The 18,553-nt window shown below is 39.0% G+C and overlaps 1 protein-coding gene across 1 annotated transcript in view; it reads left to right on the top strand.

Annotated features, from left to right (window-relative positions):
• Positions 1-18,553, top strand: part of NBAS (neuroblastoma amplified sequence) — a 381,012-nt gene that overhangs the window by 258,025 nt on the left and 104,434 nt on the right. Inside the window, exons 45-46 of the mRNA XM_026655553.2 lie at positions 6,864-7,082; positions 8,068-8,270. Of these exons, the coding sequence (XP_026511338.1) occupies positions 6,864-7,082; positions 8,068-8,270 (422 nt within the window). The remainder of the gene's footprint in view (positions 1-6,863; positions 7,083-8,067; positions 8,271-18,553) is intronic.

The raw sequence follows: 18,553 nt of genomic DNA, 5'->3' as shown, positions 1-18,553 counted from the left end.
GTCCTGATTCTTTGTGGAAAAAATACTAAATATCCTTTTGACAAATAAAATACCAAAGCAGTTGAGAGACATGAAAATAATTGTGTCCTCCCCCCATCCTCCTTCTTTGCTACATTGTCATTACCAAGGACACATTATAAATAGGGACAGGAACAGGATGTTAATATGCTGCAACTTTAGTCAACAAAAGTAAAACATAAATCAATGATCAGTAGAGCTGCTTGGGAATCTTTGGACGAAACATTTTTGCATCAAGAAATGCCTAATCACAAAATCTTTTTTGTGGAAAAATATCACTTTTGAGAAAACTGTCTCAGGTCCAGAATAGAATTTCTGGTCAAACCATAGAGACACTCACTCCATAGTAGCCAGTAGTCCAATGGTTACACCATTCACCAGGGACGGAGGGGACCCAGGATCTAGTCTCTGCTCTGCCTGATTCAGAGCAGGGACTAGAAATTAGGTCTCCCACATCCTCAGTGAATAGAGTATTTTTGGAATAGAAAACCAGGGTATAGAGTCTCTTAATGTCTCTCATTAAACCTGTTCCTGGAATAGCTTCTCTTGAAGCTTGGGAAAAGGGACGCAGAGTTAGCTCTGCTTAGCTGAAAGTCCATGTTTCATTTTATCATTTTTTTAGAATTATATATTGCATTTGTGTTAAATGGAATTACAAAAAGAATCCCGTTTGAGATCTTTTGCTAACTTTGGACCCAGTTCTACCACCCTACCTTCCAATGCGTAGTCGCTTAGTCCCCAATTCAGGAAACCCTGTCAGCACATGTTTGAGTCAACTCATATTTAGAAAAGCACTTACCTACATACTTAAGTGCTTTCCTCAATCAGGACCATATACCATAAATAGCCCTCACCCTGCCTATCTGCAGTGTTGCATACTGTTCAATGATAGTAAAGTTGCGGAATCAGGGTCATGTACAAGTTAGTGCTATTAGTAGGGAATACACTTTTTCTTAGTAAATAAATTTACATATTCTGCCAGGAATTTGCCTCTGATATAAATGTACATTTCACAATAAATGTGAAATTTCCCTCAAGGAATTAAATCTGTAGATCTAACATTATATATGATGTTACATGGTTTGTAAATGAAATGAAACAGGCTTTTAGGATTTTTTTCATTACAGATTATTGGCTATAAAATTAAACAGTTTTATATTCATAAAAGACGCTTTTAACAATATTCTTTATTTTCTTCACATGCAAACTAAGATTGAAGTAGCCCCCAAGCTATTCTAAAGCACTGTGCATGATAGCAAATCTCATTACTGAAACCGACTAGAAATAAATAAGATAGCCACTCACATTTTGAATGAAATAAGAAGAAAATGATAATATATTAGTAGTGCTGCATTTTATCACTGTGCAAAGATGAAAATAAAATTAAAATGGCATTGGATAGCCCAGTATTCTTTTTAATGGTCCAATCTATATATGCTTATGGCATCATGACTTCTAAGCCTAAAAAACATTTAGATAGTTCTCCAGATATTAATAAAACAAGGTAGAATGTATGCATAATTCTGCTTTCTGCATCTTTGTAACCATAGTTCAGACATCAGAATGCACTAAAAGGGGAAAGAAGAAGATATGATGTTGGTTTAATCTTTTCCATTATCTTTTTAGTTTTAGGAAATAAATATACAAATCTAGCTGTTGAGCCAATTTAATATGTTTTGGTATAAAAAATGTTGATTGCCACTGGGCTCATGCTTATACTAACATTGTATTAAAACCTTATTTTCTTAGTTGACTACAATATTTCTTTACTTTTCACAGCAATGGAACAGTTCACAAAATTATTTGACTTCTTAGAGTTTAATAGTAAACTATCAGTTAGCCGATTAAACAAGTTATATCTCTTTAATCCTTTAGCACAAAAAAAAAAAGTAAAAAAAAAAAAAAAAGGAGGGAGGGAGAGGATGTGATAGTAAATTCAGTTTTCATTAAAAGTGCCCATTGGAGCATTTCCTGTAGTTCAGAGCAATAGCCCTGAAAAACTGGGGTAACCTTTGTCTATCATTAAAGAGTTTTATGGGAACAGTCTTATGGTGCATAAGTTTTAACACTGATATAGGACATCATTGAGTTTCCAACCTCTGTCCCCTGTGATAGTAAAACTAAATGGACCTTATTCAACTCTAAAGATGAATTTAACTTTTTTATACAGAATGTTATCTGTTACCTTTCCTTTAAAAACAAATAAGATTCTTGAAATATTGGTTCTACTGTAGTTGTCAATGAAAGACAACTGGAATCAACTGAGTAAAACTTCTCATTCTGACACTTCATTCCAGGTACAGGAAAACACCACAATAAGTAGTGATAAAACCAATATTGCCTTTTTTTTTTTTTTTTTAATGTTTACCACTATAGAAGTGCAGGTCTGAAAGACAAAAACTGGTACTTTTTTTGTCCAAGTACCTCCAGTGTCAGGGTTTTATATTTAAAGAATACACCTCTATAGCATCTAAATCTTGCAAGTATTACCCTGGTTATGCAAAATATGAAACGGACTGTACAAATAACTGTAAAAAGAAATGGTCCAACCATCAGAAATATTGTTTCTAAAGTGAACCAACAGACTTCTATTCAAAGGCAGCAGAGAGTGGCTTTAACTTGTATTTGCACTATTTCCCATTGGAAGAATAATAATTTTTCTACGTTCAAAATCAGTATATATATCAAGCTATGTGTAGTTACATCTAGAATGTTCCCGACAGATTGCAGCTAATTTAGAGTGAGTCAATATGCATACGTTAAAATTGTCCCTCCCATTATTGATATTGTTGATTATGATAATGACATTACGGTAGCACCTAAGAAGCCCCAACCAAGAGTGGGGCCCCACTGTGCTAGGTACTGTACAAACAAGTTGCAAGAGACAAGTGCCTGCCCTGAAGCACTTGCAGTCCAAAGAGAGAAAACTAAAGTAACCCTTTTCCCGAGGCACAGATATTAAATGATGTAGTCATACAGGGAATCTATGGCAAAGTAAGGAGATGAAGTCACATTTCCTGAGTCCATTGCTTTAGCTGCAAGACCTGCCTTCCTATCGTGAGCATAAGGTCAATAGTTTCCACGATGGACCTTCAGACTACTTGCCAAATCGGTGGACCTTACTATTTGCAGAAATTTTTTTTAGGTTAATGTTATATAAAGGTTCAGTTCTGTTATTAAAGAAAGTCATATAACCAGGCTTAAACAATATTAATCAAAGATTAATCAACGCACTACAAAATACAGAAAGGAACATTATACAATACCAAAATGATCTGGGAAAGTGGGCCTGCATCTTGATTCCCTGTCAACTACCTTTCAGAAATTCACCTCTGTTTATATTGTTCTTGAGACAAAGAAATTCCATTCCCATAATTTACTTGTCTGTTGGGTTTCTTGCCCATGGTATCTCAGCTTAGGTGCTCAATAAGCTAAAGACATCTATAAACAAGTCGTTATATCAGAAAACACCTGTGGCAACAAGTAGATCCTGATGAGCTAAACACATCTTTCAATAATCATTATGCCATCAGTCACAGAAGACATCTGCAATAACAAGTATTCCCTCATCAACCACAAGTAATCCCTTTCTGGACACATTTCCTAAAGGCCAACAGGTAGGCAACAGGTAGCAGTGGTAGGCAACCTATGGCACGCGTACCAAAGGCGGCATGCGAGCTGATTTTCAGTGGCACTCACACTGCCCGGGTCCTGGCCACCAGTCCGGGGAGCTCTGTATTTTAATTTAATTTTAAATGAAGCTTCTTAAACATTTTAAAAACCTTATTTACTTTACATACAACAATAGTTTAGTTATATATTATAGACTTTTAGAAAGAGATCTTCTAAAAACTGTAAAATGTATTACTGGCACGCGAAACCTTAAATTAGAGTGAATAAATGAAGACTCGGCATACCACTTATGAAAGGTTGCTGACCCCTGGGTTAGAGTAAAGAAATTACATACAATCCATCATTTGGTAACACACAAAAGTTCAATATAAGTTCAACCACCTAGCATATAAATACAGAGCACTTTAGTTCAGATACAAATGATTATGGGATTCTGGTTTGTAATCCTAAGAGTAAATGTGTCTAAATTTTCCTGTTTCCCTCTAGGGAATTCCCTTCCACTTTCTCATGCAAACTCCTTCTGGAGTTCTCCACAAGTTACTGCAGTTTTTACAAACATAACTATTATTCTCTCAGTACCCCTCTATCAGACGCTTTTCTATTCAAGATTTGGGCATGTGACTCAATTTTTGTTTCGTACCTCCTGTGTGTCAGGACTTTGAAACTTGAAATTATATTCACCTGTTGCCCTTTATTCACTATTTTGGTAATTTTCTCAAATCATGCTGACAACATAACCTTTGTAAAACTAATTAATCCTAGAGTGTTAAGCACATTTAAATATTGGTCTCATCCCAGACTTAAGAAAGCCTTTATGGTAAAACCCTAATTGTGAATTTTAAATGGGGGGGGGGAATCAAGTACATTATTTTGAGATCCTATTTGAATCTTTGAAGCAAGGGCTGGAAGATGGCTGCTCTGATGTTGGGAAACAGATAAGTGGGCTCAGTGAGCTAACTGTATCTTTGCTGCCCTTCTTGAGACACTGTCTTTGCTAAGAGTATTTCTGCCCATTTCCTTTCCCTGTAGACCTTAGCTTTCAGGGAGCTGTGGCGGCGTATGCACACCCCGTCTCCCTTTGGGGTAGATCAGGGTTGCACTGACACCACAGATAGTCTATGAGACTGTGCTGGGTCTCACCATGGTGCGGCCGAATGGCCAGAGTCAGAGCGGTGGCCCTTGGGTTCTGGGCTGCAAGGCCTAATGGCCCAAGACAATATGGCCACCCACAAGCACAGGGCAATGTGGCCTAGTGGCCGGGATCAATATATAATCCCTCGAGTGCAGGGCAGCATGGCCTAGTGGACAGAGTCAATAGTGCATCCCTCGAGTGCAGGGCAGCATGGCATAATGGCCAAATCCGGAGGCTGTCACCAAAGAGGATGATGGCCAGGGTAGGGGGGTCCGGGCTCACCCAACTCCACCGAGTCCCAACCCAGGGCCCCAACAGTGGCAGAGTGGTCCACCACTGGGTCAGCGGGGAATCCAACCACAACACGCTGACCACACATGGATGGAAGATACCACTCCCTCCAGCTCCCTGCACTTCCTACCGGGCTTCCTGAAGCTGCAGTCTGTAGGACACTGGGGTCTTTGGGCTCCTTGGTGCAGGTAACTCCCTAGGACTCTGACTCAAGCCAGTCAGCTGTAGGCAACAGGTCTCTGGTCTATGTCTCGAGATGTCTGGCTCCCGCAGGCAAGGACTGTAACAACTCTTGGGTTGGAGCCTCCACCAAGCGTCCTTCTTCCTAGGCAGTCAGCCCAGACTGAGCTGGGCTTCTCTCCTTTATATTAGCACAGCAGTTGGAACATTAGCAGCATTGTCTTGCGGGGCAGGACTTCCTCCACCCATAGTGTGCGATTAACCCTTTCCAGGCTAATGTGGGGTATGCATACCCTGTCGCAGGAGCTCAAAAACTATGGTTCCTTAGCAGCCCTGAAATCTGTTGCCACCACCTGCAACCCAGGACCATAGGCACTAGAACAACTGAGAGTGAGAAACACCTTATCACACTAACTTCTTTAAAAAAAACATGTCTAGCTGAGAACAGCCTTTTATCAATGTATAGTATGTACAAGTCTCTACATGGAAGTCCAAGAATAAAAGTACCTTCTAGTGGAAAAAATTCCTCATTTCAGACTGCTGTTTAATTTACTTCAAGGAGACCGTTTTTGAACACTTAAATTTTAGTTGAATTTATTTAGACTGCTTGATGTGTGTTAATAAATATAAAATGGTCTGAAGGAAGTATATGTTGTTGATATGAGTGTTGCTAGGATTATGAGATCTCTCAAAGTAAGAATAGCTTGTTTACTAGTGCTGTTTATATGACTCAAGCATTTGATAGAATGGAATTCACTGATCTATAACCTTTCTAGTTAAGCTTGCACATTCTTTAAATAATGTCTGTAGTTGCAATCAATGCCTTGTGTAAAGTAGTGTAAGGTACAACTATAGTACATTCTTGATTAGAAAAATGGCACTCTGTTTGTTGTCTGCATCAGCATCCCATCTGAATATAAAGAGTTACAATGAATGCATGGATGGTTGGAATCAAATGTGGCTTATGTGGCTTATAAACTAGAAATATGTAAATTTGTAGTCCTCCCACTGTTCTAAGTTAAGTATAGATTTAAACAGTGACCTAATATGAATCAAAATAGCTTAAATCAAAAACTGGACTGTTGACAACTTCAAAGAAATTTGACAGGCAATTTGAAGTATATGAATTAAAATGTGGACTTCAAACTTGTCCCTAAGTATATCCTCATAAATATCTTGTGTGAAACAACATTTTAAAAATGAAGACTTTCAAAGTTCCATTCTATGGAACATTCAGTCCAGAAGTTGGGGGATAAAAGGACACTATCAGAGGTTTTTTTATTTTCGTTTTCTTTCTCTTTTCTTTTCTTTCCAGCTGTTATTCTTGCTGCTTCTGGTTCATAAGGAAAATGCAGGGAAATATATAGAACATGTGATGGTTTTCAAATAAATGACTGGGTTAGAGAAATAAGAATGTTGCCATTTAGTGTTTCACTTAATGTTTTAATTAACTCTTTGAGGCAAGAACTGTCTATTACTCTGTGGTTATACAGTGCTTAATGCAATAGAGTCATGATCCTGGTTGTGGCCTCAGAGCAATATTGTAATACAAATAATAATAAATTAATAATAACGATAATGATCAAATAAGTCATAATCTCCTTTTCAGCTGTCAGTAGATGCCCGGCTAGAGATGACTAATAAGGCTATTAAAGCAATGCAACAGATCATTGAGAAATCAAGAAAAAAGAACTCTGAAGATGGTATGGACGGTGCTGGAAGCACGCCTGTCACTTATGAGAAAGCTCTGAATCATCTGCAGCAGTCTCTTGCTCATCTGGAAACGCTCAATCATAGGTTTATCTCTTATCTGAAAAACAGTGACCAGGTAATGAGAAATTACACACAACAAACAAAATCAAGTATATTCCAGCAGCAGCATATATTTGCCTTCTATCTCTATTCACTTTCAGATTACTACAATTAATGTTAGAGGTTTGGACTCGATAGGATTTCTATATTGCTGAATATGCCTTCTTTCTAAATTTCTAAATATGCCTTCTTAGTGTAGATCCGTGATTAACTCTGAGACTTGAATATGTTTCAATATAAATTGTAATAATTTAATACAAAAGGAGCAGTTCTCTTTTGCCAGAACAAAAGGGCAGGGTGGGGGTTCAATGTAAAGTTCATAGGTGGAACTTGTGCAAGGTTTCAGAGTTTATATTAATATAAAATGCAGTGAGACATTTCTGTATCAATTAATTGGTAAGCTTTATTGAGCTACTGTACTATTACAGGTATATCCCTGGAAAAAAAATAATTCCCTGGACTGCTTTATCTTTCATACATACATCACTGTGTTCAGGGAACCCCGCCCCCCATTTTTTTTTATAAAGTAATATGCACCGAGTCAGCATTGTTTTGAGGAGCATGAATCAAATTAAAATCTCTATTCTTTTACGAAGTCTTCAATTTTCCACAATGCAATACATGGTTTAGTTTTACATACATTTTTGCTTGTAAAATAAAACACACTTGAGAAAATAAGTTGCTATTTCTAGTAAAGTTCCTCTACACAAATGTGAGATTATCAATGATACTCATAAAAAGTATTTTGAGTTATAAGGAAGCCTGGTTACTAATCGGTTATTTGTTTTAAACGTTACCATGAGCAATAATGGTGGAAAGAATTACTTCTGTCATATTTTATTATGATATATTTTGGTTTTGTTGACTTGTTCTTTGAAGGTGTTCAGAAATTTCCCTTTGCCAGTCTTTTCTGTTTCACGGTAAATTTTGAGATACTGAGCCATACATATCTGTAAGTAAAGATCACCCTATCTCATGAGTTTTAAAATGTCTATTTTCAGGAAATGCTACAGAAATACGGCCACTTATATGATTTATCCAGGTCAGAGAAGGAAAAAATCCATGACCAGGCAGTAGCTATGTGTATAGATGGTCAGCCTCTAGACATGATACAGCAGTTGTTGGAAGTGGCTGTCGGAGATCTGGAACTCTCCCCCAGAGATATAGTACAATGCGCTATAAACAAAATTGTATTTGCATTAAGGTAAGTTAAATTTCTACAATTATTAAAAATAAAAATCTCTTTCTTATTTCTTTGTGTTCCAGGATGCTTGGAATTCTGCAGGGCCTGAAGAAATAGCAGATATTAGAGAAGTTTATGTTGATGTTTATATTTACTTTATAATTCCATGCTTGTAGAATTCATTGTGGTATACAGGAGACTGAGCATGGACTTAACCTTTTTTCGTAAATTTGCTCTTATGCCATGGGTCCAGTTTTTGGAAATGTGCTTATAAGATATACCCACTATATACACCTGCTGTGTGTCTTTGGAGTGATTACAATTAATTGTGCCTTTGTTAAATAAAGAGAGAATGGAAAGTTCCCTTACATAGAATGGATGTTGGGAGCAGGTTGTGGGGTCCAAAAGGAGGAATTTCCTGTGTTATAGGGATGTTTTACATATGGATTGGGCTATGTGGACCTGGGAGCTCTTTCGTGCTGGAACTGCAGAACCTGTAGGTACCAAATTAAGGCCTATGTTTTCAAAATGACTGATTTAGGGTTCCTCAATTTTTGGGTGTCCAGCTTTAAAGGAGCCTTATTTCCTGATGGTGGATGGATGCTCATCACTGTGTGAAAATCAGACCCTATGGTTATGTCTAGTCGGATATCCCATATTATTAGTTACTTTTGAAAATTTAGGCTTTCAAGATTTATTTTTTGTCTTTTATGTAGTGTTGGTCTGTTTGATTATACTGAATTGAAAAGTAATTGTCCTCAGAGTCCTAATCTGAACGGAGGGACCTTGAGTTGAATGCACAATGAGTAGTTGGGTGAGTAGTTACCTTTTTTTGAAGGGCATACATTATTACACTTTATCATTTATTTGCAGGGAGTAGAAATGGACTGTTGTAAGAAAGAAATTGAGTAAAGGAAGAAGGAAACTGATCGGGAGGGAGGTAGAAAGGAGAAGAATAAGAATGGGAAAAACATAATGTGTTGGAACAATGAAGTTGGGTAGCTGATAAATTGTTAGGGGTAGGTGAGCAATGGGATTATCAGGAAACAACCACAAGTGACCAAGTTTCAGAGGTCTGTAAATGATGTTAGAGGCTGTGAACGCTTCTCCTGGCTGATGTCCCTAAGCAGAAGGGAGAGTGGGAGCTAATGAACGCAGTTCTCCAGATGAGTCCATTCAGTTCCCGGGAACTGAAAGACCTTGATTTACCCCTGCAAACCTTGCTATAGCTGGTGTTGGCTGATTTGGGAAAGGAGCCTCAAAGGTTTGGGGTATTTCCTTCTTGGAGATCATCCTAGCTGTTGCTTCTACTCCCATTTGGCAGGAGGGAAGAAAAGGCAACTTTAGTGCCCACATCAGAAAATCTGGGCCCATATGTCCCTAGATTGTGATATGTAAAAAGACAGGTGAAAAAGCTGTGAAGTGCATCCTTGTGCAACATAGAATGTGCATATCGACCTAAGTACTGAAGAGGGTTACAAGTGTATAAATAGCTTCTCTCTAAACATAGAGAGCATTTTAAAGAAAGGTTGTTGCCTGGCATCTTTTTAGCCTGCTGACATTGGTGTCATTGAAGTGAGTGAAATTGGATGTATCTCAGTCATGCACCAGCACATTAACATTCAAGCTAGTGCATGACACAAATCGAAACTTACTAACCACAACATTTTCTGTGACTCCTGTGCATTTCAAGGTTCAGCGGGGAAAAAAGTGTAATTATAAAAAAAAATCCTTGCTGCCTGCAAGGACTGCCAAGTTAAGGAACTCAATAAGTGTAACTTGCTTAAAAAAAAACTCCTAAGGTTTTTTTGTATTGAAACGTCTTGGGCAGATTAGGGATTGTAAATTTGAATTCATAGAAATGTAGGACTGGAAGGGACCTTGATAGGTCATCTAGTCCAGTCCCCTGAACTGAGACAGGACTAAGTATTATCTAGGCCATCCCTGACAGGTATTTGTCTAACCTTTTCCTAAAAGCCTCCAATGACAAAGATTCCACAACCTCCCTAGAGAATTTGTTCCAATGCTTAACTACACTTATAGTTAGGAACGTTTTCCTAATGTTTAACCTAAATTTTCCTTGCTGCAATTTTAACTCATTGCTTTTTGTCCTGTCCTCAGTGGTTAAGGAGAACAAATTTATCACCCTCATGCTTGTAACAACCTTTTATATACCTGATGACTGTTACCATAGATTCATAGATTCTAGGACTGGAAGGGACCTCGAGAGGTCATCGAGTCCAGTCCCCTGCCCTCATGGCAGGACCAAATACTGTCTAGACCATCCCTGATAGACATTTATCTAACCTACTCTTAAATATTTCCAGAGATGGAGATTCCACAACCTCCCTAGGCAGTTTATTCCAGTGTTTAACCACCCTGACAGTTAGGAACTTTTTCCTAATGTCCAACCTAAACCTCCCTTGCTGCAGTTTAAGCCCATTGCTTCTTGTTCTATCCCTAGAGTCTAAGGTGAACAAGTTTTCTCCCTCCTCCTTATGACACCCTTTTAGATACCTGAAAACTGCTATCATGTCCCCTCTGTCTTCTCTTTTCCAAACTAAACAAACCCAATTCTTTCAGCCTTCCTTCATAGGTCATGTTCTCTAGACCTTTAATCATTCTTGTTGCTCTTCTCTGGACCCTCTCCAATTTCTCCACATCTTTCTTGAAATGCGGTGCCCAGCACTGGACACAATACTCCAGTTGAAGCCTAACCAGCGCAGAGTAGAGCGGAAGAATGACTTCTCGTGTCTTGCTCACAACACACCTGTTAATACATCCCAGAATCATGTTTGCTTTTTTTGCAACAGCATCACACTGTTGACTCATATTTAGCTTGTGATCAACTATAACCCCTAGATCCCTTTCTGCCGTACTCCTTCCTTGACAGTCTCTTCCCATTCTGTATGTGTGAAACATTGTTCCTTCCTAAGTGGAGCACTTTGCATTTGTCTTTGTTAAACTTCATCCTGTTTACCTCAGACCATTTCTCCAATTTGTCCAGATCATTTTGAATTATGACCCTGTCCTCCAAAGCAGTTGCAACCCCTCCCAGTTTGGTATCATCCGCAAACTTAATAAGCGTACTTTCTATGCCAATATCTAAGTCGTTAATGAAGATATTGAACAGAGCCGGTCCCAAAACAGACCCCTGCGGAACCCCACTTGTTATGCCTTTCCAGCAGGATTGGGAACCATTAATAACAACTCTCTGAGTACGGTTATCCAGCCAGTTATGCACCCACCTTATAGTAGCCCCATCTAAATTGTATTTGCCTAGTTTATCGATAAGAATATCATGCGAGACCGTATCAAATGCCTTACTAAAGTCTAGGTATACCACATCCACAGCTTCTCCCTTATCCACAAGGCTCGTTATCCTATCGAAGAAAGCTATCAGATTGGTTTGACACAATTTGTTCTTTACAAATCCATGCTGGCTATTCCCTATCACCTTACCACCTTCCAAGTGTTTCCAGATGATTTCCTTAATTACTTGCTCCATTATCTTCCCTGGCACAGAAGTTAAACTAACTGGTCTGTAGTTTCCTGGGTTGTTTTTATTTCCCTTTTTATAGATGGGCACTATATTTGCCCTTTTCCAGTCTTCTGGAATCTCTCCCGTCTCCCATGATTTTCCAAAGATAATAGCTAGAGGCTCAGATACCTCCTCTATTAGCTCTTTGAGTATTCTAGGATGCATTTCATCAGGCCCTGGTGACTTGCAGGCATCTAACTTTTCTAAGTGATTTTTAACTTGTTCTTTTTTTATTTTATCTGCTAAGCCTACCCCCTTCCCATTAGCATTCACTAGGTTAGGCATTCCTTCAGACTTCTCGGTGAAGACCGAAACAAAGAAGTCATTAAGCATCTCTGCCATTTTCAAGTTTCCTGTTACTGTTTCTCCCTCTTCACTGAGCAATGGGCCTACCCTGTCTTTGGTCTTCCTCTTGCTTCTAATGTATTGATAAAAAGTCTTCTTGTTTCCCTTTATTCCCGTAGCTAATTTGAGCTCATTTTGTGCCTTTGCCTTTCTAATCTTGCCCCTGCATTCCTGTGTTGTTTGCCTATATTCATCCTTTGTAATCTGTCCTAGTTTCCATTTTTTATATGACTCCTTTTTATTTTTTAGATCAAGCAAGATCTCGTGGTTGAGCCAAGGTGGTCTTTTGCCACATTTTCTATCTTTCCTAGCCAGCGGAATAGCTTGCTTTTGGGCCCTTAATTAGTGTCCCTTTGAAAAACTGCCAACTCTCCTCAGTTGTTTTTCCCCTCAGTCTTGATTCCCATGGGACCTTACCTATCAACTCTCTGAGCTTACCAAAATCCGCCTTCCTGAAATCCATTGTCTCTATTTTGCTGTACTCCCTTCTACCCTTCCTTAGAATTTCATGATCAGTTTCACCCAAGCTGCCTTCTACTTTCAATTTCTCAATGAGTTCCTCCCTATTTGTTAAAATCGAGTCTAGAACAGCTTCGCCCCTAGTAGCTTTTTCAACCTTCTGAAATAAAAAGTTGTCTGCAATGCAGTCCAAAAATTTGTTGGATAGTCTGTGCCCCGCTGTGTTATTTTCCCAACATATATTTGGATAGTTGAAGTCCCCCATCACTACCAAATCTTGGGCTTTGGATGATTTTGTTAGTTGTTTAAAAAAAGCCTCATCCACCTCTTCCACCTGGTTAGGTGGCCTGTAGTAGACTCCTAGCATGACATCACCCTTGTTTTTTACCCCTTTTAGCCTAACCCAGAGACTTTCAACACTTCCGTCTCCTATGTCCATCTCCACCTCAGTCCACCATGTCCCCTTTGTCTTCTCTTCTGTAAATTAAACAATCCCATTTTTTTTTCCTTTTTTCCAGAAGACCTTTTCCATGTTTCACGCACACGCATATTTGTGATACATTTAAAGAAGAGGTTTCTAATCCCATCTCAGAGGATCTACTACCTGGGAGTCAAGAGACTCTAAGATATCATGGAACTGAATATCATTAATCCACTTCATTGTCAGCTCCTGGGTCTTCTGATCTCTTGTGTGCATCATACAGCATTGGAATACTCATCTGTCTTTACCAGACTCTGGGGTCTTGTTGACAACTCTGAATGAAGTAACGGAGAGTCCTGTGGCACCTTTAAGACTAACAGATGTATTGGAGCATAAGCTTTCGTGGGTGAATACCCACTTCGTCAGACAGCTTATGCTCCAATACATCTGTTAGTCTTAAAGGTGCCACAGGACTCTCAGTCTGGATTTGTAAAAAGTAACAAACACGGCTACCCCTCTGATATCTGAATGAAGTACTTCTCTTACTTGCAGGGAGAGATGTAGCCCAATGCTTTTTGGACATGGGAAACGATCAGTTCAAGAAAGGAAATACAGTTAATTTTCCATTGCCCCATGCTCTTATTGGAGAACAGTCAGGGAAGCAGAGGTTTAATAACTTAGGAATGTACATAATTGTATGGCGTTTCTTATAGAAATCACAATTGTGTGACATTGTGACTCATGATTTCCCAGTGGGATGTGCTAATGCCCCAAATATTAACACCAGTGCAGAAGTTTCTGATTTCCTACCACCGAAAGGCTGCACAAATATAACAGGATAGAAAGTTAGGCTAAGGAAACAACAAGGCATCAGGCATTTTCAGTGAATAAAGTAATTAGGCGAAAAGATTTAGCTGTATTTAATTTATTCGCCTTTTAAGCATTCTTTGTAATTTTTTTATTGCTCTTGAGGACCTTTTTGATTAAATTCATGTCGTTTTTCTGTAGCTGAACTGAAAACAAAATGAGCCTTTATCAGTTTAATTACACTAGACTCATGCAGTCTTCACCTTAAAGCTTCTAGGTATCCTGGGGGGTGGGGCATACGAGAGGGAGAGAGAGAAAAATGCACACAAAATACCATATAATCTGTGTGAAGGACTAATGTTTCATTAATTATGTTTGCTTTTGTCAGTAGCTTCTGATGATTTTACTGTTAATTAGGAGGAAAATAAAAAACTATATTCCTTGTGAAAATTTAGCGGATGATTGTCATGTAAAAGTCTTTTGAATTGTAATTCTTTTTCATCGTCCTAACCAATTTTAAGCAGCTCAGATAATATTGGGTTTTTAAGAAGAAAATTACCTGCTTCCAACCATATATTTATTTTAGAAATGAACTTTATTTGATTACAGTTAATTGAGTTCATTTCTATTTTATTTTAAAATACATCCTTACCATGGATATCTAGACTTTCTACCTTAGGAAAAAGGGCCAATTTACCAATTTTCTGGTAAAATAACACTTGCCCTTCTACAGCACCTTCCATGTGATTATCTCAAATCACTTTGTAAACATTAATGAATTAACATTATCCTGGGAAAGTAAATATTGCCCCTGCTTCACATATGTGATAATTAAAACACAGAGAAGTTAAGGCCTCAATTTTCAGAAATCTCCTTTAATTTCTGTTGTTTCAGTAGAGCCCAGTTTGAGGTACATAGCATGATTTCCAGAGGTGCATTTGTACTTCCCAGTGAAGCCACCCAGAGCTTTTTAAAAAATCAAGTCCTGGAGGTGTTTCAGGTTTTTGTACCATCCAAAACCTGAGGAACCCAAAATTAGTGAACACGCTTTCTCCTAGGGCATAAAATTTGGTTATCCATAGAAAGGGTGTATCTTAAATGACTGGAAAACTAAATCACAGAAAGTCCTGTTGCAGAGCTGAAAATAGGTCTCATATCGCCTCATTCCTAGTCCTGTGCTTTAACCACAAAACCATCCTCATTCCCTCTGTACCTCAGAGAGCCATATTTCTCTGTTTGGATTGTGGTTTTTAAATCACTCTTAGAGTTCTTTGGATATTTGATGATATATATGAAAAACAAATTCCCTTATTGCACAAGCTAGTCCAAAAAAACCTCTCAGGCCCAACAAGATGGGAAATTTCAAGTCAGTCTATAGAAAAATCTCTAATAATGTAAGTTTAAATATCAAAGGGGTAGCCGTGTTAGTCTGGATCTGTAAAAGCAGCAAAGAGTCCTGTGGCACCTTATAGACTAACAGACGTATAGGAGCATGAGCTTTCGTGGGTGAATACCCACTTCTTCGGATGCATGTAAGTTTAAATGTTATAGCTCTCTTGATGCTATGCCAGTGTTTGAAATTTTCTTTTTGTTTCCTTCTAGTTATTTTTTTAAACAGATTGAAACCATCTCATTGTGCATATAGCTATGTTGTGTCCTTATTACAAGTTCCCTTTTTCAGCATCCCCATTCTTTCATATGGTGTATTACTTCTGCAAGTTTCTAGGTGGATGTGGGTTTGTTTTTTGTTTTGTTTTTTGGTTGTTTTTTTTCCCCCAAAGAGCTAGAGATCAAACTATTGATGTGATGTTGGTCAAAATGGTCTCACTCTGTTGAGTTTTACCCAAGGTAGTGCATGGCACCCCTAAATATTTGGAGGACCCAAATTGACAATGGTATTTAAGAAAATGTAATTTTTATGTCCATTTACCAATACAGAAAAATGACTGGAGGGTTTCCATTCTCGCCATTTTATATGCTTTAAAGTTCGACTCTTTTAAGTGCTGTAAAATAGAAATGGTTACTTGGAGTGCTTTGAAATATGATGTGCCTCATAGAGTTGCAGGTCAGCATTAGTGATCCAAATTTGGGGTCATTTAACTGAGGATTTCCTGAGTTACAGGCCCTACAGAAAATGGTTTCTGTGTGCTGCCTTATATTGTTAAACTGAGCGGTACTCATGACTGGATGAATCACAGATGCGGTTGAGTGTGAACTCATCCATCAATTAACATAACTAAGGATAAGTTAATTACAAGTCCCCACCTAAGGGGAAAAAAGTTTTGGACTGAATGATTGTAGGTTGCCGCAATTTGTGAGTCATGGGTGGCAATTTTATTTTTGAGGACTATAATCAAAGTATTGAGGGAAATTGGACACGTGAATGCTTCCTGGGAGGGGGGAGGTGTATTAGGTGCAGAGATATTTAGGGTTGCAGCAAGTCAATTTTGACCGAAAGTAGTGCATGGCACCGATTACATCTTTGGGGAACCCAAATTGTGAACGATATTTAAGAAAATGTTCACTTCTTAGCTTGTGTAGATGGGTACTATGGAAGGATTTTAGTGCACGTGTGCCGCTACAGAATAACAGAATGAAATGTTTTCTTTGCAGCCAACTTATGCTTGCCTGGGCAGTTTGGGGGAATGTGCCCATGTCACTGTTCCTGGTGAACACCCTTCCACTGATGTTTCTACTCCAGAACTTTGTACTCCTGTGCAATACAAATTTAATAACTCATATGGCTTGCTACATGTTGTCTCTGTTACAACGTGTATTTATTTTAGGGGAGGCTTACTGTGAACACAGCAGAATAGTCAGCAGCCAGTCTTATCAACATTTTTGTTATATGTAGGGAGGAGCTGCAGACAGAGAACTTTGCGGGAGGGACAGAGACAAGGAGAGGAGTTGCGGCTGCAGAGGGGGCAGGAAATGAGGATGGGGGTAGGCAAGTGTTGGATTGGTTATTTGAGAAAATCTATATTTTACTGGTCCCAAGGCAGGGCAAGTGGCTGCTTCCAGATCTTGGAGCAATTAATGTGTTTCCAAAGACACAAAGTGGTCGTTTGCAGCTGATAGTCCAGGTACTTTGACTACCAAGGGAAAAGAAATGTGTGTGCTGCCAGAGTTGCCAGCATGTGGATTCTGGGAGATTCCATGTTTTGCCTGCATTGCAGCATCTAACTAGTGACCTAAGAAGTTGTGATCTTCAGGTGGAGATGATCTGGGCCTTATCCCTAGGGTACACGATACAATGTATGAGAGCAGATCTGGATCTCATCAGAGATTTGTGTGCAGGAGCTGTTTTCTCAGATTTCGCTGAGAGTCTGAATAATCGCTACAGCCACAATATGAAAGTGATTAAGTATTGGAAGAACATTAATCAGGAAATTGGAAATGGGCTGACCAGACAATGTGCACTATATGGCATAGGAACATTACCCGCTCTGACATCTCACTGTTTCTTGGAGATGGGGTACATCTACTGGATAGGGATTAGGGGATCTTTCTCTCAAACCTAAAACACTCAGTATTTTGGAACAGAAATCCTGTCTCAGTTCTTCCACCAGCCCTATCACAAACTCCACCCTCAAACCATTTTGAAACATGACCAGGAGCCCCATTCCACTGTAACATGGTTGTCCTTCGCTCTAGGCACTGCGTATGAGTCAGTTACAGAAGGGAGGTAGTAACAGCAATAGAGATGTTTCTATACCAGGAAGTAAAGACTTCCTGGAAATGCATTCCCTGCTTGTGATGTGGGGGCGGTGAGCACCTGGGTACAGTAGTGGGGAGGGGGCCAGGTTGGAGGGGGAATGCAGTTGAATGGCTCAGGGGCATGGCTAGCAAGGTGTGCCAAAACCAGCTGATGTGTTGGGAGGGAAGGCCAGCTGGTTCAATAACAAACTTGTGGGACATGGTATCTACAACTGCCAAAATGACAACTAATTCCTACCAACAGTGTATTTTTTTCTGTTGGATAAAAAAATATATGAAAAAACCTGGAAAATTCAATGGCAAAAAAACCTATGTTCATTCAAAGTTAAGGTATGTCGTCCCCTTGCAGAACGCTGGGTTGAACAAGACTCAAACTTCTGAACATCAGGATATCTAGAGTTAAGGTTGCTTTTGCAACCTTAACTCTGTCCTCTTTCAGCAGTTACACTCTGTTAACACACATACCTTTACTCTGCCAAGCCCGCAGTTGCTGAAATGTACAAGCTCTTCACCTCCCTTTACAAGCCATTCACTCTTACCCACAGGATTCCATCGACCACTATTATAGAACAAAAAGAAAAACAAAACTGGTTGCCTTTCTTCTGTTCCCCTGGAATAGGCAGTAGCCAATGGGAATTACTTGCATACACTCAAGGTGCAGTCAGCATGTTAGGTGTACCTAAAAGAACTGATGGAGGCAATAGTTGCGCCTGCTTGATAAAGGTGTGTTTGTGATGTAAGGAGCTGTAAGTGTGAGATGAGATCTGTGTTTTGCACCCTCTGATGTGTGAGAGCAAAAAGAAAGGACTGCAGGTGTACCTTCAGGTTCTAGTATGCATCATTTCATTGCTGAATTGTGAACATTTCGGGCTTCTGATTTTAGGTTATAACTGCAAAAAGAACAGGAGTACTTGTGGCGCCTTAGAGACTAACAAATTTATTAGAGCATAAGCTTTCGTGGGCTACAACCCACTTCTTCGGATGCATCCGAAGAAGTGGGTTGTAGCCCACGAA

This window comes from Terrapene carolina, unplaced genomic scaffold (assembly GCF_002925995.2).
Source record: "Terrapene carolina triunguis isolate 2854851 unplaced genomic scaffold, T_m_triunguis-2.0 Scaffold42, whole genome shotgun sequence".
Taxonomy (NCBI): Eukaryota; Metazoa; Chordata; order Testudines; family Emydidae; genus Terrapene; species Terrapene triunguis.
The sequence above is the reverse complement of the archived record's forward strand: the minus strand, read 5'-3'. Positions and strand labels throughout refer to the sequence as shown.